Consider the following 22,037-nt stretch of genomic DNA (forward strand, 5'->3'; position numbering starts at 1 on the left):
TATCTACCCAGCTGAAAATCACAAATCTAATCACTTGGTTTCCAAACTCCTCAGGGTGCACTTACAAATATTCATTTCCAATCAATTTACACCTGCTAATATTTCTCAATGCTTACATGTGATCACAGAGTCAGAATTAATGCCAGTGCTTACTATATCTATTGCAATAGCATAAAAGGGCTCTGTGCATAGATCACAAACCATCGTCCAAAACAAGCACAGTGTAAATAGGAATTTCTTTCAAGAGGCACTTTTAGAAGATCAGTATATACACATGTCTTGGTTTACACTAGCCCCTTAGTTTCTGCTAGGCTCATAATTCAGACAGTCCTCAAGGTTTCAGGGATCCTGAAATAAACATCTTTGTCTGTCATAGGAAATGAGATATGTGGGAAGGGCTCACTCATCAAGTCCAAGTCTAGGTAAAAAGCAGAGTAAAAGTGGAGAGTCCTTTTCTATGGGCTCATATTTGACAAGACGGAGGCTGAACACCAGCTAGGCTGAAAGATCCTCCCCCCTCTTCCATGATAAGTAGGCATATAAATAAATAAATAAATGGCATCCTAACTGCACTGAGAACTCAATAAAACAATCACATCAAATATGGGGAGGTATAAATCTCATGTCTGCACAGGTAACCCACTCAATTGCTTTTATTATGGCTCAGCCTGACTCCATTTATTACCATCCGTGGCCTGGGTGAAGGATGTTTGCATGGAGGGTGGTCTCCTGGTGAAATCCTATCCCTGAAGCAGCGACAATCAGCCCATAGAGAGGTGGATTTTGGTGGGGAGACCAAAGGCAGATCCATCTGTCTGCATGAAAACTAATCAATAACCCTGTAACTAGACCCCTTGTCACTGGGAAATGGACAACACAATAGTTCAATCCTGGAGCCATAGGAGAGGAATAGCTGCGGTTGGGGTATGAAGAATGACAGGATATATGCATGAAATGTTCAAGACATATGGAGAGAATATGTCTGTCCATACAGACATTGAGAAGGAGTGACGGTAGAGAAGGAGTGTAGAGGGTACATTAGTTATACGGTAGGCAAATCTGAAAGGTTGACGTGTTCAGAGGTGGGTATGTGGAACAAAAAAGCCAAATTATACTGCATTTTTTTGTACAGGACATTTATACAGGAACTCTAAGTGCAAGGCAGATGGGTACCTTTGGTGAAATGTGCCTGCTGGTTGGATATTACATATCGGTATGTGGTAGAGAACACGTCTCTGAGCAGGCACGGAGATGGTGACACAAAATGCAGGTACAAAAAAGGAAGCATACACAGGAGTTCGAGGCAGTCAGGGAAGGATATTCCTTTGTCCTTTGTCTGCCTTGGGATTTATGTGTGTACTGGTTTTGACAGAGAGGAGGAAGAGTGATATGCCAAAAGCCTGAGCTAACGGACTGTGAGTACACAGATACGCTTCCCAGAAAATGCTATATATGAAACACTTACCCAAATCTCACTGTTAATTCAGGAAGGGAGATTTTGGTGGCTTGTCTCTGCCTCTGTGAAAAACAGAAATAGGAATTTTCTTGCTTTTGTCACCTCCTAGCTCTGCAGTTCCTGTAGCATTTCTAAAACCTCCCCAGCATGTTGTTCCTCAGGCTTCTAGCAACTCCCTAACACATGCACACATACAGAGATAGCATGGAGTTTGCCTCTAATAATTGTTCTCTCTAGGGGCAAATTTACTATTCCTACATTTAGCTCTATTTTCAACAGATCCTCCTCCTTCCAAGGTAAGAATTCTTCCCTCTCACTATGGCAAAAGGGTTAAATAGCCATCTCTGCTTGGAAGACAAATTGCTTCAAGATTAGTGATCAGCTCTGCTCAAAATGCCCATCACTGTATTTCATTTGAGAAGGGCAGTACCCATGTTTTGCAAGGAAGACTGATGTCTGTTTGCTAATTTACACAAGGAAAAGCAGAGACTGCAACCAGACAACAAAGTCACAAAAGAAACCCTCACGTATCTGTCAGACAGGATGCCCTATACCACCTCTAGTTTCAGGGTAATTTGCATAGTTCTGGCAACAAAAAGAGTACTCATTTCATTGGTCAGGAAGAATTAATATCCCAGACCTTTAAGTTCCAAAACCAACCCTCATTTGTTCCAAGCTGGGCCAAAATACAACAGCAACTTCATTACCCACTGCCCACTTTCAAGCTCTCACTTCAAAATTGCACTAGATTCTTTGAGCACTAAGATTTTGGCTTTTCTTAAAGGGATTACTGTCTTTCAATATAGTCATGTTTCTCTAAAAATTCTTTTAAGAACGAATTTTGGTCATCTGTCTGTAAAAAGACCACAGCACAATGTAGCTAGGTAATAGTGCCTGCTCTTAGTATGTGCCCAAATTTAGGCCACTTCTTGGTTGTTTAACTGCAGACTTTTGAACTTGAAAAATTAAACATTTACACATAAATTACACATACACAAAAATACATATTAATTTATAAAATCAATGTGAATGGAGGAGATGTATAAGGAGAGAAAAGGAAGGAATAATATTTCTGAAGAAAAGGATATCATGTTTGCAAACCGAGTGCATGGGGAAGTTTATGGGATACACTACGTACAAATGGGCCAAGACAGTGCAAGCAGATGCAGAGTGGAAAATGTGCATTGTCGCAAATTCCCTTTCTCTATGGAACAAAAATCAAATTTAGAGTTTAAAAGAGACAATGTTTGTAGTGTTGACTCTAATAGATGAGCCACAACATGAAGTTTCCAGAATAGGAAGAGAGCACAGCTGGGTGGGCTTGGATAAGGAAAGGGCAAGAGATAAGGATGGAGTGAAAGGCTAAAGCAGATTTGAATTGTATACTGTCAAAATCAGACCTGCTCTGGCTTTCCAGAAGGCAGTTTGGGCCATTGTGCCAAATAAGATGCCAAGTCATTCAGTATTAACATCCAACTCCCTTATGTGGCCTTAACAATTTCAGGCTACACATGTGCCCAAGTTTAGGGTCTGTGAGTATGAAGGCAGATAGGATGGGGACAGAGTCAGTGGGTCTGGCTGCATGCAGACTCTTGTGAGGGGTGCAGGCCAGAGAGCAGAGAGGAACTGCATGGGTGAGTTTATATTGCTTGCACATGAGAAAGCACATACAAATCTGTAAAAAGATGAGTGCTATGATTCTAAACCCCCTTTGCACTTTACATGAGTTCTTGTGACCTGCAAATATTTAAAGAAAAAATACATGCCTATGGCATACCTATGGCTCTTCATGCCCCACAAGCAAAACTGGGAGAGCTGGTGGCACAGGGAGACATGAAACGGAAGGGAGTGTGGCCCATTTCAGGTGGATGTGAACACAAGGAAATGCCCCTGGCACAGTGAAAGACAAAGGATAAAGTGATCCTGGGGAACACAGTCTTTTGAAGCACGCATGCATGAGGAGGATGCCAGCCCTGTAAACGAAGCCTGAGCACTGTTCAGAGCACCATCTTCCAAAATGAATGCACTTTCTGCACCACTTGAATATGCTCCAGGATCACTCTGTGCACAGTGAAGTAATTTGAGCATGGAAACCTGGGTGCATTTGTGCAGATAAACCTTTGAGTCTCTATTGTTCCACTAGACAATCTTCTCTGTAATGGATATTTGGGCGAGACATGCCCTATACCCCACGACATGTGTACAAGGAGGAGCATGGGCATATCGCTAGGGCAACATGTCCAGCTGGGAGTATAGACTTTTAGCAAGCAGGTATTATTGGTCTGTGTAAGAACTAAGAATAGTCTTATCCATGGAAACAGTGTCACAACTCTGCAGTTACAGGCAGGGAGTCATAGTGGTGAACAAAGGCACAGCAATATGTGGGACTCTGCACGGGATTCTGTGCCACTGCATCCCGATGGCCAGAGAGTCTTGTAAACGCACTGATGAGCTATGGCTCTAAGCAGATGCAGGGGGGAGTCCTAACAGCGCCCATATCCTTGCCAGAAGTTCTTTTGGACAGATGTGGGGATAAGGTGCTTTGGCAGCCGTATCACCATTGTACTGAGGAAACACAGCTGGGGAGACGGGCAGCATCAATAACACAAACACGTGTGCAAGCGTGTGTACGACAAAGTGACATCTGCTGAGATGTGTGACCACAAAACACGTACGGCACGGCAAATACGCATATACAAGAAAATGTCATGCACAAATGTAGGAACATGTGCCTGTTGTGGGTACCAAGCACCACCGAGGGAATGAGGGGTGTATATGGCATGATACATTTGTCAGGGAGTGGATGTGTGGTAGCTCGCCTGATACATGATGCAAGAAGAGGATACCTGGGGACAGCGGAGGCAGAGGAGATTACACTAAAGGAGATATTTCTAATTATAGCTATAGTTTAATGCACTGGACTCTGCCCTTCTCTCCTGTCCCCTCCCCTTGCACTCTTTTCCTCATTACCCAGGTTATCTTGTTTGGGTTAAGAGGCCAATTTCAACAGACTATAATTGAAGAGTGAAGAGAATCTGATAAGATAAGGAAAGGACATCATTCCTCAAGGGATCAATAGAGGTTTCATGTTCCTCCTTCCCCTGCTGTGTCCCTAACAGGCTAACACTCTCTGTCCATGGGCCTGGTTTATTTACTCTGCTTGTCTGCAAGACTGGAAAGGAAGTGCGGGAGTAGAGGGGGGCTGTAGTCTGTCACACAGCCAGAACAGGGAAGGGGGCATAAGGAAGGTACCACAGTCTCCTCTGGGACTCATGAGGAGGCAGGGAGGTGACAAGTCTGATACCCTCCTCTCTCTGGTAGGGGCACAGATTAACGGGGAAGGTGTTCACCTTTGGCCTTTTATCTCATCATTGTGCTCTGCAAGGAAAGGATATTGATAATTTTTCTTAATTTAAACTTGCTTTCCCTAGCATCCGTGTGCAGACAAGCTCAAGCTTTTTATAAGCAGCCCCAGGGCAACCTCTCAGCACCCCTCAGGGTAACTGAGGCATAATTATCCCTTCCACAAGGAGGGCTGGTAGCTGCTCCTGAGTAGGTTTATGTTGGTATCTGAAGTTCAGGCTTGATGGACCCAGTATCTCACAAGATGTTCTTAGTTGTTTTTTGGACCAAACCAGCATGTGAAGATCTCCTTAAGAAACATGAAGCTGTCTCAGCAGTGAATACAGGTCCTCATGGCAGGGCTGCTGAGGCTCCCACACTGCAAAAGCAGAGTTTGTTCTACTCCTGACTCATGCTCTTTGGCAGGAAGATGCAGGAAGATCTCACAGAAGCAGTGTGAGATCCATAGGAAGTCGTGCCCATGTGAGATGTATATGAATGTGCAGGCAGCAGGGGCACTGTAAAGAAGTCCCTCCAGGAAGCCGAACCTCTCACATCAGGCAAGCTCAGTGGATGTTCCCCTGTTCCTGCAGCCGGCATAGGAATGCTGAGGCACAGGGAGATGAGCTGAGAGGTCAGCACAGTACAGGATACAATCGAGATCCTATGCAACACAGGGCTGGGCAAGTTGCTGGAGAGACTGAGACATGGAAGGGTCTGGGGCTGAGATATCTTCTTCCAGCTGATTTCTCTTTTATTTTTAACACCCAGAGAAACAGACGCTGAGAGCAAGTCAGTCATGCAGTGAGCATGTGGCAGAGTTGGGAATACAACCCAGATCCCCTGACTCCCAACCTCAGGCTTTAACCACTAGACCATGCTTCCCTCTAAGCCACCTTGAACTTTCCTCAGTGAGGATGGGGGCTACTAAGCCTCTGTGGGCTGCAGTTTACCAAGCTGTCAGGAGTGTGCTCACTGGACCGCCTCACCAGAGACAGCCTTCCTCACGCATGCTAAAAAAGTTGAAAAGAAATTCATTTCATGGCCGGTGGTTGCTTAAAAAAGGCGATTCCAGCATATGTATGTGATAAATGTTAACTGTGCATTAATCGCATTAAAGAGGACCCTATAAACTTTTCATTTCTAATTAAATTCTGGCCGGTGATTCTGGCGAAGCCAGCTCACTCCGGGCCTTTGTTTATGTGGAAAATTAAAATGCAAATACAATGGAATTTATTTCCATTACTAGAGTGATATGCTGGGCTCCTCTGTTTAACAGCCTCCAATTATTTTTCAAACAGGTCTCTCTCCCTCTTTCCCTCCCCTCTCTCCCTTCTTCACTCCCTCATTTTTTTCCCCTTCTCCTGATTACAATGATGCTGCTACCCCAGTCTGAGGGGTGGAATCTGGTAAAAGAGTGGGTGGGCTAAGGATCGTGTAATCTGTTCAAGGTCAAATTCAGGCCAGAACACAGGGGAGAAAGTGGGGAAAAGAGTGTGAGAGCACAAACAAGGGAGCAAGGGAAGTAACAAGGCTTGAGCTAATGCAAGGATGAGTAAGGAGTTACCTGTTAGCAATCTCACTGAAAAATATAAGCTAAATAGTTTATATAAGCTTATATATTTAGCAAGCTTAACTATAAGCTTGCTAAATCCCAGCCATATAGATGGCCTGACAGAGAGGTCATAGACCTTTCTCTGATGAGATATTTTCATGAGAGGTACAAGTGACAACTCTCTATGCAAGTTTTCTGGATCTTCCACAGCCTTTTTCATGGATTGTGCCTGGATGTGACTGCTGCTGGGCTAAATCCTGATGGCTGAGGCAGGACAGAACAGGCTCAATGCCAGACACATTGCCTGCGGAGAGCAAATAAATTCATGCAGCAATGACACATAATCATCAGCTGAAAAATAACTGAACTCTCTTGTTCATTTCCAATGGACCAAACGTGGCCACATTGTCTTAAAGCATTATTGCAAAATATCCACACAAGTCAGAAGCCACTGCACAAACCCAGAGATTCATTGTATGTTTAAAATTTCTTAACACATATATTTGCTGCTAAATGCTGCTGACACAGAATCCCATTCTTTCTTCCATATGAGAGACCTAGGTCAGTTCAGACTTGGGAACATTGATAGTCAGTCACACAGAGATCAGAGGCATCTGTTAACTGACACAGATGCCCTTCTATGCATTAATGTAGAAAGTCATACAAGAAGACCCTTGCAAAGGCAAGCGTGCACTTCACTGAAGACATGTAGTAATTTATAGATCCTTGCACAGACTCAGTCAAATCTATTTGAAACTGCACTGAATTGTCTTGCACATAATTGTGAAGAACCTTATCCAAAAACGTAACTGAAAGGTCTTAGCCAAATCCTTAAGTACACCAGAAGACACACACACCTTTGAAGCATGCAGCTGAGAACCAGCCAGACATGCCACCCTACGTGTCACACGTGCACAAGAGACGTACCTCCAGCATGGCCTGTGGGCAGGGAGAGCTCCTGAGCCAAAGGGATATTCTTTTAGTGCATGTGAGCATCTTAAGGAATCACCTAGTGTAAATGATCCTGCCCCAGCCGAGACAGGGAAACAGGAGAAGGACACATTCACTTACAACACTGAAAAGAGGCCATTACCCAGTCAAACAACCCAATCCCTGACATCATTATTCAATACACAGGAGTCCTGAAATGCACACTAACTCAATCACACGATTACAAAATAATACTGATGGAATCAATGAGACAGACATGCGGTCATACAAAGCACACCCAGCCTGGTGTTAATACACAATAACAGCTGCCCAACAAGCGAATACAAAACAGCCATTCACAACCACAGGGCAAAACACCAAAACATGGGGCCACTTTCTCAAAAGAGACTTGAAAACTCTGGTAACAAAACCCACCCTTGCCAGAGGGGTCTTAGGGTATGGGCAAAATCTGGCAGATGTCAGTCTAGTAAACAGCAAATAGTAAAAGCCTTGTTGAGCAGCACAACTGAGCATATTCATGTCCTAGTGAGGATGGTGGACTTCCAGGGCACTCAGAACCATTCAGGATTTCACCCACAGCCTTGAAACAGACTGGTCTAGAGAAGTGACACCTGCTCAATGACCAGAAGTAACATGCAGGCACTCTTAACACAAGATGAGGTGTATGACATTCAAGCCTCACCAAAACACAAGCCATTAGAAGAAAGGAAACCCTAGAGAATATCACAAACAAAACAAATGACACTGTGGACAGATGAAAATACTGTTCAGCACCCAAAGCCACAGAACCATCTCACAGACGTGCCTCTGCAACACAACGAAATCCTCTTCCCAAACCACAACAGCACCCCCAAACCTAACACAGCACTAGTGTCTTTCCTCTTTAGAGAGGAAAAAAGCAAAGTGACACATAGAACAGGCTCATAATGCCACCAAAAAAAAAAAATCAACCTTCCTTGTGCCTCACAGACTGTGCCAGACTATGCTAACCCAAGTGCTTAACACACTGCCCAAACAGCCAGCTTTTGCAAATCCTGCATGATCTTCTTGGAAGGGAGATGGGGGAACTGGATTGCAAGTCCTTTCCCTGGCACAGCAGGCAGCAGCTCGTAGCAGGTTGCGTGCACAAGAATATGCTGTTACTGAAAGAGCTAGCAAGGCTGGGGGAAGGCTACTGTTGGTTGTGTATGCCTGCGTGCGTTGTGTGTACAGGAATTCCCCTTCCTCTACCCACTGCCGCTGCTTGTAGCCATTAAAAAGCCCAGGTCCTCATGCTGGATGTTCAGTGAGTATTGATTTGGTCTGCAAGCAATTTTAATATTTCTTCAGGGACTTTCCAGCAACAGCACAAGTCATTAATTCACCCTCCCAAATTGCTTATTCAATAGAAGGAACATGGCTCCTGAATAAAGTCCCAGAATTTATGTGACTCACATGAGTCAGGAGGTCAAACAACTGTTATGGAGCGAAGTTAAAAATCCAAATAAAATATTGACACTTTTTTGGGAGTGAGAGGAGGGGGAAGGGGGAAGGGAAAGAAAAGGTATTTAAAATAGGGTTTTGTTGCAATGCCCCCAGGATAAAGAATGGAAAGAGATTGAAGACAAACTGGAGTTTGTAAAATCAATGGGATTTATTGCATATCCGCTTGGCATTTAATAACTCCTTCCTTTCCATCTTCCCCTGCTCTGTTCATACATGGGGAAGATAAAAACTACAAACACCCAGCCACAAAGTACGCAGATGGACACTCCAAACACGAACACACAAAGGCAGGTACATGCAGGGATGAATGTTACTGGGAGGCAGTGGCAACATCAGAAGATCCTCTCAGGACTCAGTATCTTGACTGAACTAGATAGAGCCATTCACACAGGGAATTACATTATGGCCATACAGTAGCAGGGAGTGTGTGTCCACAGTCTCAGTTTTAAAAAGGCTGGGAGAGAAAGCTGAGGGACAGAGTGAATTAAAAGACTCTGTTCATTCACAGAGCTCATCAACAGGGATCCAGGTCTCCTGGTGCCCAGTTTGTGGTTTTTTGCTGCCGGATGATGGTGCCTTTTACAGGAACGAAAGCACTCACAGTGACCAAGATCAGGCCTCAGGAAGGCATCCATCTCACAGGAGGGACACACAAACCGCACAAAGAAACCGATCTACAGACACCATGCAAGCCTATCCATATGCAGATAGATGCACACACAGATACAAATATATACATGCTTTAACTAAGCTCATTTATATTCAGAAAGCAGCGCAGCCAGATCACATACATAAGTAGAGTACACCTGCAGATAGACAGACCTGCAATGGCCTGTGTGTACAAACCCACAAGCACACACTCACACACACTGATACATCCGTACAGCCCCGTAGGGTGACACAGCCACACTGAAAGTCACTGCTTCTGCAAGCCTAGATTTTACTTTCAGCAGTATTCTTTTAGCTAGCTGCACATAAATGTATGCCCATATACACTGGAGTGCATCCTGCACAGGCATATTAATATATAGGACTGTCTCCTTATTGCATTATACCGTGGCTCTTTCAGTGAAACCATTCTAATTTTCTACCACTCAAAGATCTGAGACTGCTGTTGACATTGAACAACACTATTCATAAGCAATAACTCAATAAAAAACAGCACACAAAATATTGCCTACCCATCTAATCAAACAGTACTGTATGGCTTGGGACATTTAAGTGGCTTTCTTTGGTTTCTTTGGTTTTGTTTTCTTTTTTTGTCTGGTTGACTTTTTAGCAAAATATTCGGACAGGTGCTTTCTGTGATGAGATTTTCCAAAACACAATTTTTCAAGGGCTTTTTTGCATTGTGATAAAGATATCTGACAGCATTTCCTTCCTAATGTATCTTTTGACCAAGTACACAGTGTGTTTTAAAATTAAGGAAGGTAATGAAAATTCTGAAATTTCCATAATGATGCCCTGAAAATATTAATACTCTTGCATTACAATATGCTTCTGTCTTATTTCTAAGGTTATTTTGTTCATGATTGATTTTGCAACTGCCTTTTAAAAATGACATGATAGAATCTTCATAAGGTTCACCTTATGGTACCTCCTGTCTTCTTAGACTACAATACATTCAAGAAAAAATATAAAGGGAGTATAGTTTTTTTAAATACCATTGCCTATGTCCCTCTATATTCCTCTGCCTATGAATCCTGATTGCTTCTGATCTTGTTGAATTTAAGTTAGATTAAAAAAATTAAATACATGCTGATTTACAGCTGGTGGCGTTCTGATTTATTAGGTGAACAAGTACTTAATTCAGATGAAGAGGACCATGTTTTGAAATAATGGAACTGAATAGAACCACTAAAATTCTCTAGAATATCATGATTTGCAGAAATAATATAACATAATTTGCAATATTGTATTACACTGCAAAATCCTTGACTGCAAAATTTGAATAATTCAATATTTATAACTCAGGACTTCAGATGGTGCTAAACAATTGCTGCATCTCTTCTGTGTTTACCCCAGCTAGTGCCTGGTTCAGCGAGTCAAGCTCTAGACAAATCAGTCTTAGAGACCACTAAAGCTCACTGGGAGAAAAGTTGCCTGCATGGGGATGTAGGGATAAGGAAACACTTGTGCGTGTGGGAGGATCATTTAAACTGCTCCTCTTGGGAGGTTGGTTGTCAATTCAGAGTTGTTGAAGGAGTCTCAGCTGAGATGGTTTCATTGAGAGGGAATAGAAAACAGGCTTGTTTACAAAGGGGCAAAGAGGAAAATTAATTTGAATTAACTTTGCAAGTACATTGGTTAAAAGCATTAAAACATTGTTCAGGTGCTCATTCAAAATTTGAGTGTCCTAAATTGAATTTAGTTCACTTCATTTCCAAAGTGAATTAAGCTAAACTAAATTAAAGCTCCTTAATTCTAAACAAGGGAGTCAGAGGTGTAATGCAGTTTAACTAGACCACTTTAATTTCACACATGCAGTTAATTCAAATTATTTTGCAGAGCCTTATGTAGATAAACCCCTTATCTGCTAACTCCTATGGAGATAGACTCTACTTATCCAGGAGCCAGGAAAAGGGGACCCAGAGGCTCAGGGTACTCTACCAACCACTGCAACTGTAACAGAAAAGGATGGATATAATAGGTTGGTAAAAGCTCACAGAAACCCACAGTTCTGTAGTCAATCAGATGGAAGCCTGGTATGTTTTTTTAAGAACAGAGCAATTCCGCATTCACAAACTTATTCAATTATGCAAACATACACACAGGTATGGGCCTTACAATACAGCAAGGTTCCACATAAATTATGGATCAGTATTCAGATATGTTAGATATTACCTCATAGATGTTATAGTCTTATTAAAGACTAGTTCTAGGTGATTGTGCTTTATTATTTGTAATAAGTGTGTGTTGTACAACAACATCTATATAGATAGCTGATAATGGTTACAAGCCACACATCTGAATATTTTCCCATAAAACTATTAAAACTTGAAATGATCGAAGAAATATTTATCAATTCTTTACGAGGCCTGAATATATAATATGTGACCCAAATGTCTAACTCCATGTAGCCACAGTTATAAATGCAGACCAATAGGTAAAGACAAATAAGTATGCTGGCTGTGTATTGCAAGTGTGCTGTGTGGTGAATTAAACATATATAGAAACAAACACTAATCCATTTGCCAACATGGTATGGACACACAACCATACAGCTTGTACTTCTAAACACTAGACCTGACAGTGAGCCAAACAGACTGGTTACAGATTAATCTTTTCACTATATAAAACTGGCTTTGTCCTATAAATATAAAAACTAGACAATCTTCTATAGAGACAAGCATCAGCTTGGTGCTGGGTGTCTATATAGCTCCCACACCCTGAAGTGCTCACTTGTGTTAAACTGGTTTGGGTGACATCATAAAGCAAGGAATAAATTATACCAAGAACGACAAGGACTAGAACAGAAGGGAAAGATTCTGGTTCTCTGTGAATATTTATATGTGATTTTGAATCAGAACTTTATTAAAATTCTAAATTTCAGTATAGTTGGAACCTGCTTTTAATAAAATTGAAAGATATTATTTTTATTTTTTAGCATAGTCACCAATTCACCTGAAAAAGGTAATTTTAAAGGGAAAACCCACCATTTTTCCATTCTAATAAGACTTTCATTCTTCTTACAATTTTGTTGATTTCTTTAAAAGCTGGGATAAAAATAACATTAGATTAAATAGACACATCCTCAGCACTGGGGTTGTTTTTTTTGTTTGTTTACTTGTTTGCTTTATTTTGTCAACAATCTCCTAATGGAAAAAGGTCCACTCTGAAAATTTTCCCCAGTTCTGAAGAGTGCAAGAGAGACACACAAAATGACATCCCTGTAAAGGGAAACATTTACTTACCAAACACATGCAAGCACATACTGCAGTGCAGCACTCTGCAGGATACAGAGATAATACACAGCTAATGCACAATGCTGCCAAAACCAAAAGTTAAAAAGTCCAGAGTCAATACCCTCCAAAATGAAGAGACTGGCATAACATTCCCAATGCTTTATTTAAGATTTTTTTTTCCTTTGCCTTCAGTTCTGGCCCCTTGGAAGGCAGCCAGGTCCCACTTCCACCTGGTTCTTGCAGTTGTAAAAGCCAGAAATACCTTGGTATTAAATGAAAGCTTAACTAATTGTTTATCTTCAAGATCTGAGGCTTTACACAAAATACCAGGTATGGCATAACTTGCAAGAGGGCTGAGAATGTTATCTATCTACATTTATCTGATTCCTCCCAGTTCAAGACTCCCTTCCTAGCACACACATGTCTTCTGTTAATCAAAATGAATGTCCACAAGGAATTCAGCACAGACTCCTGAATTTTAATAACTGGAAATGGGCTCAAAGCAAAGCTTTCAATTAAAAGTTCCCATACTCCAGATTAAGATATTTAACCTTGGCAAGCCCATGTGTTTCTGTAGGTCTTCTTAACTCTCCTGCTGGCACAGCCGCTGTTGTGACAGCTCCGGCCCGCGCAGCGTGGCAGTCCCTGTGTGCTGGCAGCTTGTGGGGCTGTGCCCTATGCCAGCTCCGTGCTGCTGCAGCAACACTGCTGGCAGGACTCGAGCCACCCAGTCTAGAGGTAACAGGGGATGACACCCTGAACTCCAGAGTTGGCACTCTGAACTACACATCACTGTGGTGTAGGTGTTACCAGAAAACAATACTTAATTCCTAACAGGTCAAAAATATCTGGGCCTTTTCATGGCAGGAATGTCTTCCTAGTGAAAGGGACTTCAGCTACTAGCGATGCTTTTCTCCTGTTCTCTTCCTGTGGCCTGTTGGTTTTATAGCTTTTGGTCTTCTGTTGCAGAGATTATGAATTTTTTGAGGGGGAAAGGTAGATCTGTAGCTGCTTTGATGGATACTTTGATGGATGCTCTGAGTGAACTGTCTGCTCCATCGTTGCCTATGGTGTTAAAATTTGGACTCAATGAGCCAGGTGGTTCCTCCCAGGCCTGTGTTTCTACATCCAAGACCAGCAAAAATCCTTTTGTCATCTAAGATTTCCTTAATTCACCTTAAAACCAAGATGTCAAAACTCAGGATCAAGTTTGCTTACAATATTTTGGTAACTGTATGATATCTTTTAAATGTTTGGATTTTAATGAATTTCTGGAAGAAAGCCTTCCAGCCATGAATTGAGCATAATAAAAGTAGAAACACCTGCCTGAGGACATGTCTATGCTGCAGTCACTGCTTCAGCACAGCTTGTGTAGACATACTTTAGCCACCTTCAAGCCAGCCAGCCTGGATTCTGATGGCTCTATAGCCACAGATTTGCATAACACAGCAAATATTCAAGCATACCTGTTTCCTAGATGGGTAAATGGTTCCTACAGCCTCATGCAGCAATTCACTCTCGGAGGTCAGGCTAGGCAATCTATACACGTGTGGCTGACCACTGTCAGTCATCAGTACCACGGGCATGAAGTTGCATTTTAGTGCTCAGCAGAATGAGGTGGCAGACCAGCCTGCTGCCTGGCACATCTACTCTCAGAAGGCAGACACCTTACCCTTTCTTTCCTTGTACTACTCTTCCTTATGTCTGCACTTGTACCATGTAGCATAGCAGAGCTGGAATGGGTAGAGATCTGCTAGAAGCTGAACATTAATGCTCTGCTCAAATTAAATGAAATAAAACCATATGGTGTCATCATGGGTCACTGATTTAAAAAAACAAAAAAAAAATCCTAGCTCCACACTAAGCCCTCCAGATAGTAAAACTGATGCTATGAATTGTGTGTCTTCTTAGACTGCAGTCAAGAAATGCAGTAGGAGAAATGGGCAGGATTGGGCTTTCTCTTGTGTTCATAGTGAGCAGGCTAACCTGGAACAAAGTGATACTTTTTTCCCCATGTCTGTGAACATGATGTCAGTCTAGCCCCAGTGAAATTGATGGACCTACACAGATTAACAGCAGATACAGAGTCAATTCTCCTCAAGGAGGGCTGGGACTGTGTTTTGAGATATGTAAGGCATCTCTATTTTGACCTCTCATCTGTTTGGAAGCTTTGGGAAAACAGATGCACCTTTTAGGACTATCAATCTAATCAATCTAATTAACCTATCATACTTGTGTGTGATCACCCCTCTTCTCTCTCCTTTTCCAAAAGGTAGGGAGAAGAAAACGCAATTTTCAGTATAGAAGCAAGTTTGAATGTGTGAATACTGCTTGTGGCCCCTGAATATGGCAGAGTTTGAAGGCATTCTGCTGTCTTGGCAGGGAGTGCCAGAGCCCCAGGCCAGCTAGCGAGGAAGCTGCTCCTGCCAATGTCAGCTGTTTTCTGAGGGTTCCAAGTGTTGCAATAGATTTTGAGAGCAGTAGCTTCTACTGCTCCCACCCTACTTCCTATGAGAAATTATGTTGTGGCTTTTATGTAGCAACTGCAGCTCTGATCTTCCCAATTACATCTGCTGTTGCAAATTCAAACACCACCACAGAAGCCTGTGCAGCCGAAATACAATTCCTGTTGCCTTTGCCCATTTCCCTTCACATACAGCCACTGTCAGCAGGGTACATGTCACTTCTGCTTCAAGCAGGAGAACGAAGCCAATACTGTGCTACAGCTCGCTGAAGCACTCACTTGGCCCCCGTTTATTAGAGAGTCTGAGCCCTTCACTCCTCCTTCCAGCTGTCCTCACTGTGCCCCAGGTGGCACGGCAATGCTCCTATCTTCACACTTCAGGCAGGAAACAGAGCACAGAGAGAAATGCCATTTGTCCAAACTCTTGATGAGAGAGGTCCATGACAGAGCAAGAACTGAAGCCCTTCCCTAAATCGGATTAGGCTCTAACTATCAGACTTTCTATTTCCCTTCCTTCACCCCCGAATCCCTTGGCTGTTTTTCCTCACCGTGTTACAAAGCTTGTTTTCCATTTTGAACTTCGGGCAAACAAGATTTTCCCTCCCCCCTTCTTTTTCTCAACCGTGAATTCAGCTGCGTTTCAGCCTACGCGCAGAAACATAAGACTGTCTCGTATCTGAACTGAAGCCACGTTCAGAGCTCTTTATGCCTCCGCAGCACCAATCTGCAGGTGGGATGTTGTTGGCTCCACGGGGGCTTTCACCAAAGACCCCAAAGCTGCCTCTTCTCATCCCCCGTTGTCCCTCTTCGCCAGCATCACTGGGACGGTGACAAGGCCTTTTGTAGGAAGGCATGAGATGCAGAGAAGGCTCCTGTGTGCCGCTCACCCCGCTCGGCGTGCCCCGCAGCCCGCCCTGTGCGCGGCGCAGCCCGCGGCTCGCAGTCCCGCCCGGCGCTAATTAAGCAGCGCGGCGCAGCAGGGTGTGTGTGCCTTGGCCATCACAGCCTCCCCTGGACGCAGCGCAGAGAAAAGGCTGAAGCTTCACAATGTTAGCCTTCCAAGAACCGCTTTAATTGCCCAGTAATGCACACCCTGGGGTCTTGTAATGTGCTTCTAATATGGAGCATTTAAAATATGAATACTCCAAAACAATTACAAGGACTTTGGTGCTCTGCTGAGTGTATCCTTCCACTCTCAAAAATAATCCATGACAAAGGAATATGATGAAAGTGAGGATACCAGTGCTTTCTGAAATCTGTCAGGGTCTTCCTGAGGCAGTAGGACATACCAATCTTTCCTTCAATTCAACTTTGCTCTATCCTTCCAGCATTAAAAGAATGGCTAGGTTGTAATTCCAGATTATTCAATATCTACCATATCTCTCCCTGATCAGACCTAGTATGACTTTTTTTTTATTTAAGATGCTGTCAAAACACTTTGCCTGTCACAGTAAGAGAGAAGAAACCACAGAGTATGTTAGGCTATAAGAGAATTTGGATAGAAATGTCAGAGAAGCAAGGTGAGTTTTCTATGATCTGTTGTTCTTTTAGCAATTAATTTCTGGACAAGTTTAGAAGTGATTTTCTACATGCTTATTTACAAGGAGCAAAAGTTCTTCTCAGAAAGCACTCTGGCTCAGCTAATTTTAACTTCTAATATTTCTTGTTACATCTCTAGATTGGAGCTTGTTAAAATGTAATGCTAGAAGAGAAGATTTTTGTCTGTCCATCTGTATTCAGAATCAGGAAAAGGAATTCCATTAAAACTGACAAAAATAATGAAATAGAAATCAAACATTGGAAATTCATGATCTAATGTTGAACATTTAAGAAAGTCAAAGGCATTTGGAAATAAGCAGTTGGTTTCAAGTCCACAAGGAGTTACTACAATGGCAACAATGGCAACTCATGAATTCCAGGATGGATGTATAATTCACAGTATGATACTATTTACTGTAATGATATTATATGCCATCACTTAACATAATATTGCATATTAAATTCAGATTGTGAAATGAAGTTCAGTTGCTTTACTGCAATCAAAGATCTGTAAATGTCCTGTTGCTGAAACTTCAGAAGGTTACGTATTAAATCTGTTTATATTATCCAAAACTCAAAGTAGTCAACTTGTGCAAAAATGTTCCACTGGAAAATGAAAAATGGGAATTTACAATAAGTACCAGTTTATGTTCCTAATTAAATACAAATGCTGTTATTGGAGTCACTGATTGTGATGGAATTAGAGCAGGGGTGAATTTAGTCCAAAGTGTCAATTTCTCTTGGAAAAAGATGTTTGAAAATATTGGCATTTATCTCAAGAAATCAGCACTGCTACCTGGTGTGGCAGGACTTCTGTCCCTTCTCCTTTTGGGAAGGGCTGAGGATATAATCTGCAAAACTTGTCTTTCTCCAGTGTCAGAAGGCAAGAACAAGCCATCAAAGACACCAGGAGGTGATTGAGGTTTTGTGACCTCTTATACAGCCCTAATCCAGAAATCCTAGATTTCAGGCAGCAGAGCTGGCTTAGTTTGTATTTTAATCCCTGGTAAGGGTGAGAAGCTTTCAGCAACACTGAAGTTTAAAGACAGCATTATTATGCTGCGTTTGTTGCTATGGGGCCAGGTCAGCTCTGTTCATCTTTCATCTGCTGTTTCATTAGGTGGTCTTGTGTAGGACAGACTCACTTGAAGCCTCTCCAAGCAGCAGCAGTGCTGCTTAGCGATTCTGCTGTTTATCACTGTCCCTAAGTGAATCGACCCAGGGGGATGCATTGCTGTATTCTGTACTGAGCATTAGGATCCTGAAATTTCCCCTCTTCCCTTAAAACACTGGAGATCAGTCACGACTTTAGGGCAAAGGAACACTGCTGGGGAGAGTCTTTTTAAGACCTGCCTCTTCTTTTAGCCATAGAAAATACGTTCTACCAGATACCTCATTAGGCACACTGTGCATTTGATGCCAAAAATTATTTGACCTGAGCCACAGGAGGTTGCACAACCAGAACTGCTCCCCTCTGCTCACAGTTTCCGGACACTTTCTTTTGACATAAAACCAGTTCCATTCTTGGGAAGGGAACGTTTTTGAACAGAGCCTTTCACCTCTGGGTCACTAGCAGAAATCTGGCCCTGCTTGGTAGTGACCGAAAATCATTACCAGCTGACAGCTACTTGGTACAATGAGCTGGTGAGTCTCATTCCAGTTCCTAATGGACACATCTCAGTAAACACAGTCACAACTGGCACTAACTGGTGTTCTCAGCCAAGAGACCTCAAACTGAATGGAGAAGGAAATTGAACCTCCCTCTTCATCCCCTGCCTGGGTTTTGGAATATTATGGACAGGCATTTTATACCTGCAGAGTTTCACAGGCTGTTTTTACTCTAAATGGGTTTTTGAAACTTTGCAATTTTCATGCAGCATGATTCAGCACAGCCTGATCTGCCATCTCAGTATAATTAGACTCATCTTATGGTTCCCCTCAGTAGAAGCTGAGCTGTCTGGTGCCATCTCCCAGTATAAATGGAAAATCTGATGTCATATCTCAGTATGAATGGAACCATCTGATGTCACCTCAGTGCTAACAGGACATTTTATAATATGCCATCTAAGGCTGCAGGGGAAATCTTCTAATCCATTCACTATGCTACACTACGATAGAACATAACACAGTATAATGTGTAGGTTAAGTTAGACACCCTCAGGCAGATTTTGGATAGACGGATAGATGGATGGATAGAAACATTTATACAAAGTATACATATATTATATCACTCTTTTGATTTTAAAAAAGTTCCAGGACTGCCTAGCTATAATGAGATTTTTGAACTTTGTGTTGCGATCAATGAGGGGAATATTATTGGCGTGGAGAATTGATATACCCGCTCTCTGTGGCTTGTTCTGCTCCTGGACTGCCCCTGCCCCCAAGGTGTACGATTCCATCAGACACTTAACCTCTTTTACAGTGTCATCAGGCTAAAAGGAATCTAATAGTGACACGGGACTTGTGCTCAGCACTCTGGCACTATTGCTTTCCTGTCACAAATAATTTATAGCATTCTATTTCCATCCCTTTGCCTGCACCCCATCCCCTTTTTCTGTTTCTCTGGGCTGGGGGAAATCAATAAACTCACACAACCAGAGTGGCACTTCAGGGGGCTTTAGGGGTAATGTGAGACAAGAGGGGAAAAAAGAAAAAAACAGAAAAGAAGAAAAAAAAGTTATATAATTTGCTGTAGCACACTTTTCAGATCAGTTCTTCACCTAGTACAAATCGTATGACCTCAGAATCTGGCCCTGAGGCCTTCAGACACTTTTTGTATAGGTTCTCAACAACTGTAGATTAGGACATCTGGTACCACTGATCTGTGTGGAGTGAGGGTCTGGATCTCCATCCTCAGCTAGAACCTTGACATTCTCTGTCTCCAGCTATATCCCAGGCACTCCAGCTACTGCTCAGGCTTTATCAAGCATGTAGCAGAGTTTTCTAACATGCTGAGGTGAGATGTTCTCTTTCTTTTCCTAAGAAGACTTCACTCTCAGAAGTTGTGTTTTTTTAAAAATTGCCCTCACAATGTCTCTGCCTATATCTATGCCATACCACCCACACATGTGCTCTGAAGTTTTGCCAACTTATTCTTTAGAATATATTTTTAAGGGAAGCTCTCAAGTGGGCAGGAAGAATCTTCTATTTGCTTTCACTTTGTGGAGAGATTTTTGGATAGAAAATAAAGTTACTATAATGTGGGGCTAAGAGTTCCAGAAGCTCAGGTTGAAGAGAATCTGCAGCCTACACTCTAAATGGAGTGGCTGAAGAGAGGAGACGCTTGCTCAAATCTCAGAAAGGAAGTTGGTTTCTATGGCCTTCACAGGTCATGGCTTATTTACTGAGTTCCTTGGTGGAACAGCTGTTCCCAACTCACAGACACCCAATATCTGCCAGTAGTCGGGGACCTTGCCAGTCAGGTACTAGGCACTAGTGGTTTTCCTTCACCACTGGCCTCAGCTGGATTTAAACCAGTGACCTAAAGGTGAAAGATTTCATGTAACAAGAAATGGACCACTGACAATTACAGTTCAGTTTATTGTCATTCTGAGTGACATTATAAGCTTTATGATGTCTTTTTGACTTCCCATGCTGTGTTCATTCACCACCTGACAAACACCAATTTTTGCCCTGTTTGATGGATCTTTTTTTCCTGGTGATCTATATCCCACCATCACTCCCTACAGATGCCTCCTGCTTTTACCTCATTTATGAAGGGCAAGGACTTTGGGCAAGTACAGTACAAAGCATTTAGTCAGTCAGAAGGGTATTTTTCAGGTAGACAACAAAATTAAAGCTACACCATTTTTAAATTCAGCAATGTCTCAATTAGCTGCAAAGACTGCATTGTGATTATGCTCACAAATCAGACCAGAAATGACAATGCAGCTGTTAACACACAGAAGATCACTGCTTGCTCACTGAACACCATTCTTATGCAGTGAACACCCAAGTTTGGGATAAAGATGACAGAGCAGAAATGGCATGATTCTCTGAGAACTGGACTATTAAAGCAGTAGAATCAGGACCACAAGGCAAATGAAGCCACTCTGCTACACCGAGAGCTCAGATCAAGCCTTCAGGTTCTGATAACTGGGACTGTGGGTCTGCAAAGGCACAGAGAAGGTGCATTTGAGTTCTGAATGTTTCACTCTTTTCCAGGATCATCAGAACCAAAGTTCAGCAACCTTTTCACCCAACACCAGATGGGAGTGGGACAGGTGTGACTGCACCAGGACATACTATTGGTAAGTAGACTGACATGAGGGGTGGTGACAGGTCAAGTGGAAATGGGGATGAAGCTTAGTTGAGGGAACAAAGTCTGACAAGCAGATGCTAAGCACAGCAAAAGGGAGGAGGGGGTGGGGGGAAAGAAGCCTCCATGGAAATCAGAGTTTTCTATTCTTCGTCTCCCCTGTTGCATTGCAGAGAAGTGAATCACACAGAAACTAGCCCAAAATCGAGGTTTGCCCAAGTGATTCTGCCTTAACGTTCATTTCAAATTCATGCTCTCTCCTTCACCTCCCTACAGAGAACTATTTACTGCTGTCCTGCCTAAGTGTCAGTCTTCACCTTTTCTCTTGTCCTTACCCTGACTCTCTTTTTCCCTCCTTACCAATTTTTCTTCTCACTCTTTGCTGGAACTGGCCCATTTCTTAGGGCTTGTAATATACAAACATGGCTAAGATATTCCAGCTTCTTCAGACTAAGTTCTTCGTTGTTCTAGCTCTGCAGTCAGGTATCCCATGGATGCATTTCACATCATGAGAAAATGCTTTTTTTTTTTTTTTTTCTGGGGGTGTTGTTTTGCTGATTTGTTGAGGTGATGGAGGCTGTGACCAAATGCCTCCTAGTCTGTTTAAAGGTACTGTGTTAGATGTGTGATGAGATACTTTTTGATCTGTGGGCTGTGTGGTAGACATGTCCGCTCTTGCTAGCATAACTTTAGTGACAAACTAGAGCAGGAAAAACATGCAGTATTCTGAGATACTGTGAAATACAGTGGCTTATTTGTGTCCTAAGACTTTCTTAGATTCTGTTGGTTACTGAGAATCTGCCACTACTCAAGGATTTACTGGAAAATACTCACTTACATGGAACAGAGCTGGTAGATATAATCCTGTAAACAAACTGTATTCAGGAGTACAGTGAGCCAATATGGAAACGCATTTCTGGATGCTCTTTTAATATGGACTTGCTCACTGGACTGGCAATCACTGATCACAACAGATGGAGCTGGCAGATATTCCTTCTTGGAACAGTAGTGCAATGTCTAGGGAATGCAATGGCTGAGCTGGGGTACTGATTGTGAGTGCTTCTAGTGGAGTCTCTCATTGC

The 22,037-nt window shown here is 42.5% G+C and overlaps 1 protein-coding gene across 9 annotated transcripts in view; it reads left to right on the forward strand.

The window, feature by feature from the left end:
* Positions 1-22,037, forward strand: part of PAX2 (paired box 2) — a 99,183-nt gene that overhangs the window by 25,918 nt on the left and 51,228 nt on the right. For all 9 annotated transcript variants that reach the window (XM_066323945.1, XM_066323946.1, XM_066323944.1 and 6 more), the window contains one exon: positions 20,862-20,947. In XM_066323945.1, the coding sequence (XP_066180042.1) occupies positions 20,862-20,947 (86 nt within the window). The remainder of the gene's footprint in view (positions 1-20,861; positions 20,948-22,037) is intronic.

The sequence above is a fragment of the Sylvia atricapilla genome, chromosome 8, assembly GCF_009819655.1.
Source record: "Sylvia atricapilla isolate bSylAtr1 chromosome 8, bSylAtr1.pri, whole genome shotgun sequence".
Lineage (NCBI taxonomy): Eukaryota > Metazoa > Chordata > Aves > Passeriformes > Sylviidae > Sylvia > Sylvia atricapilla.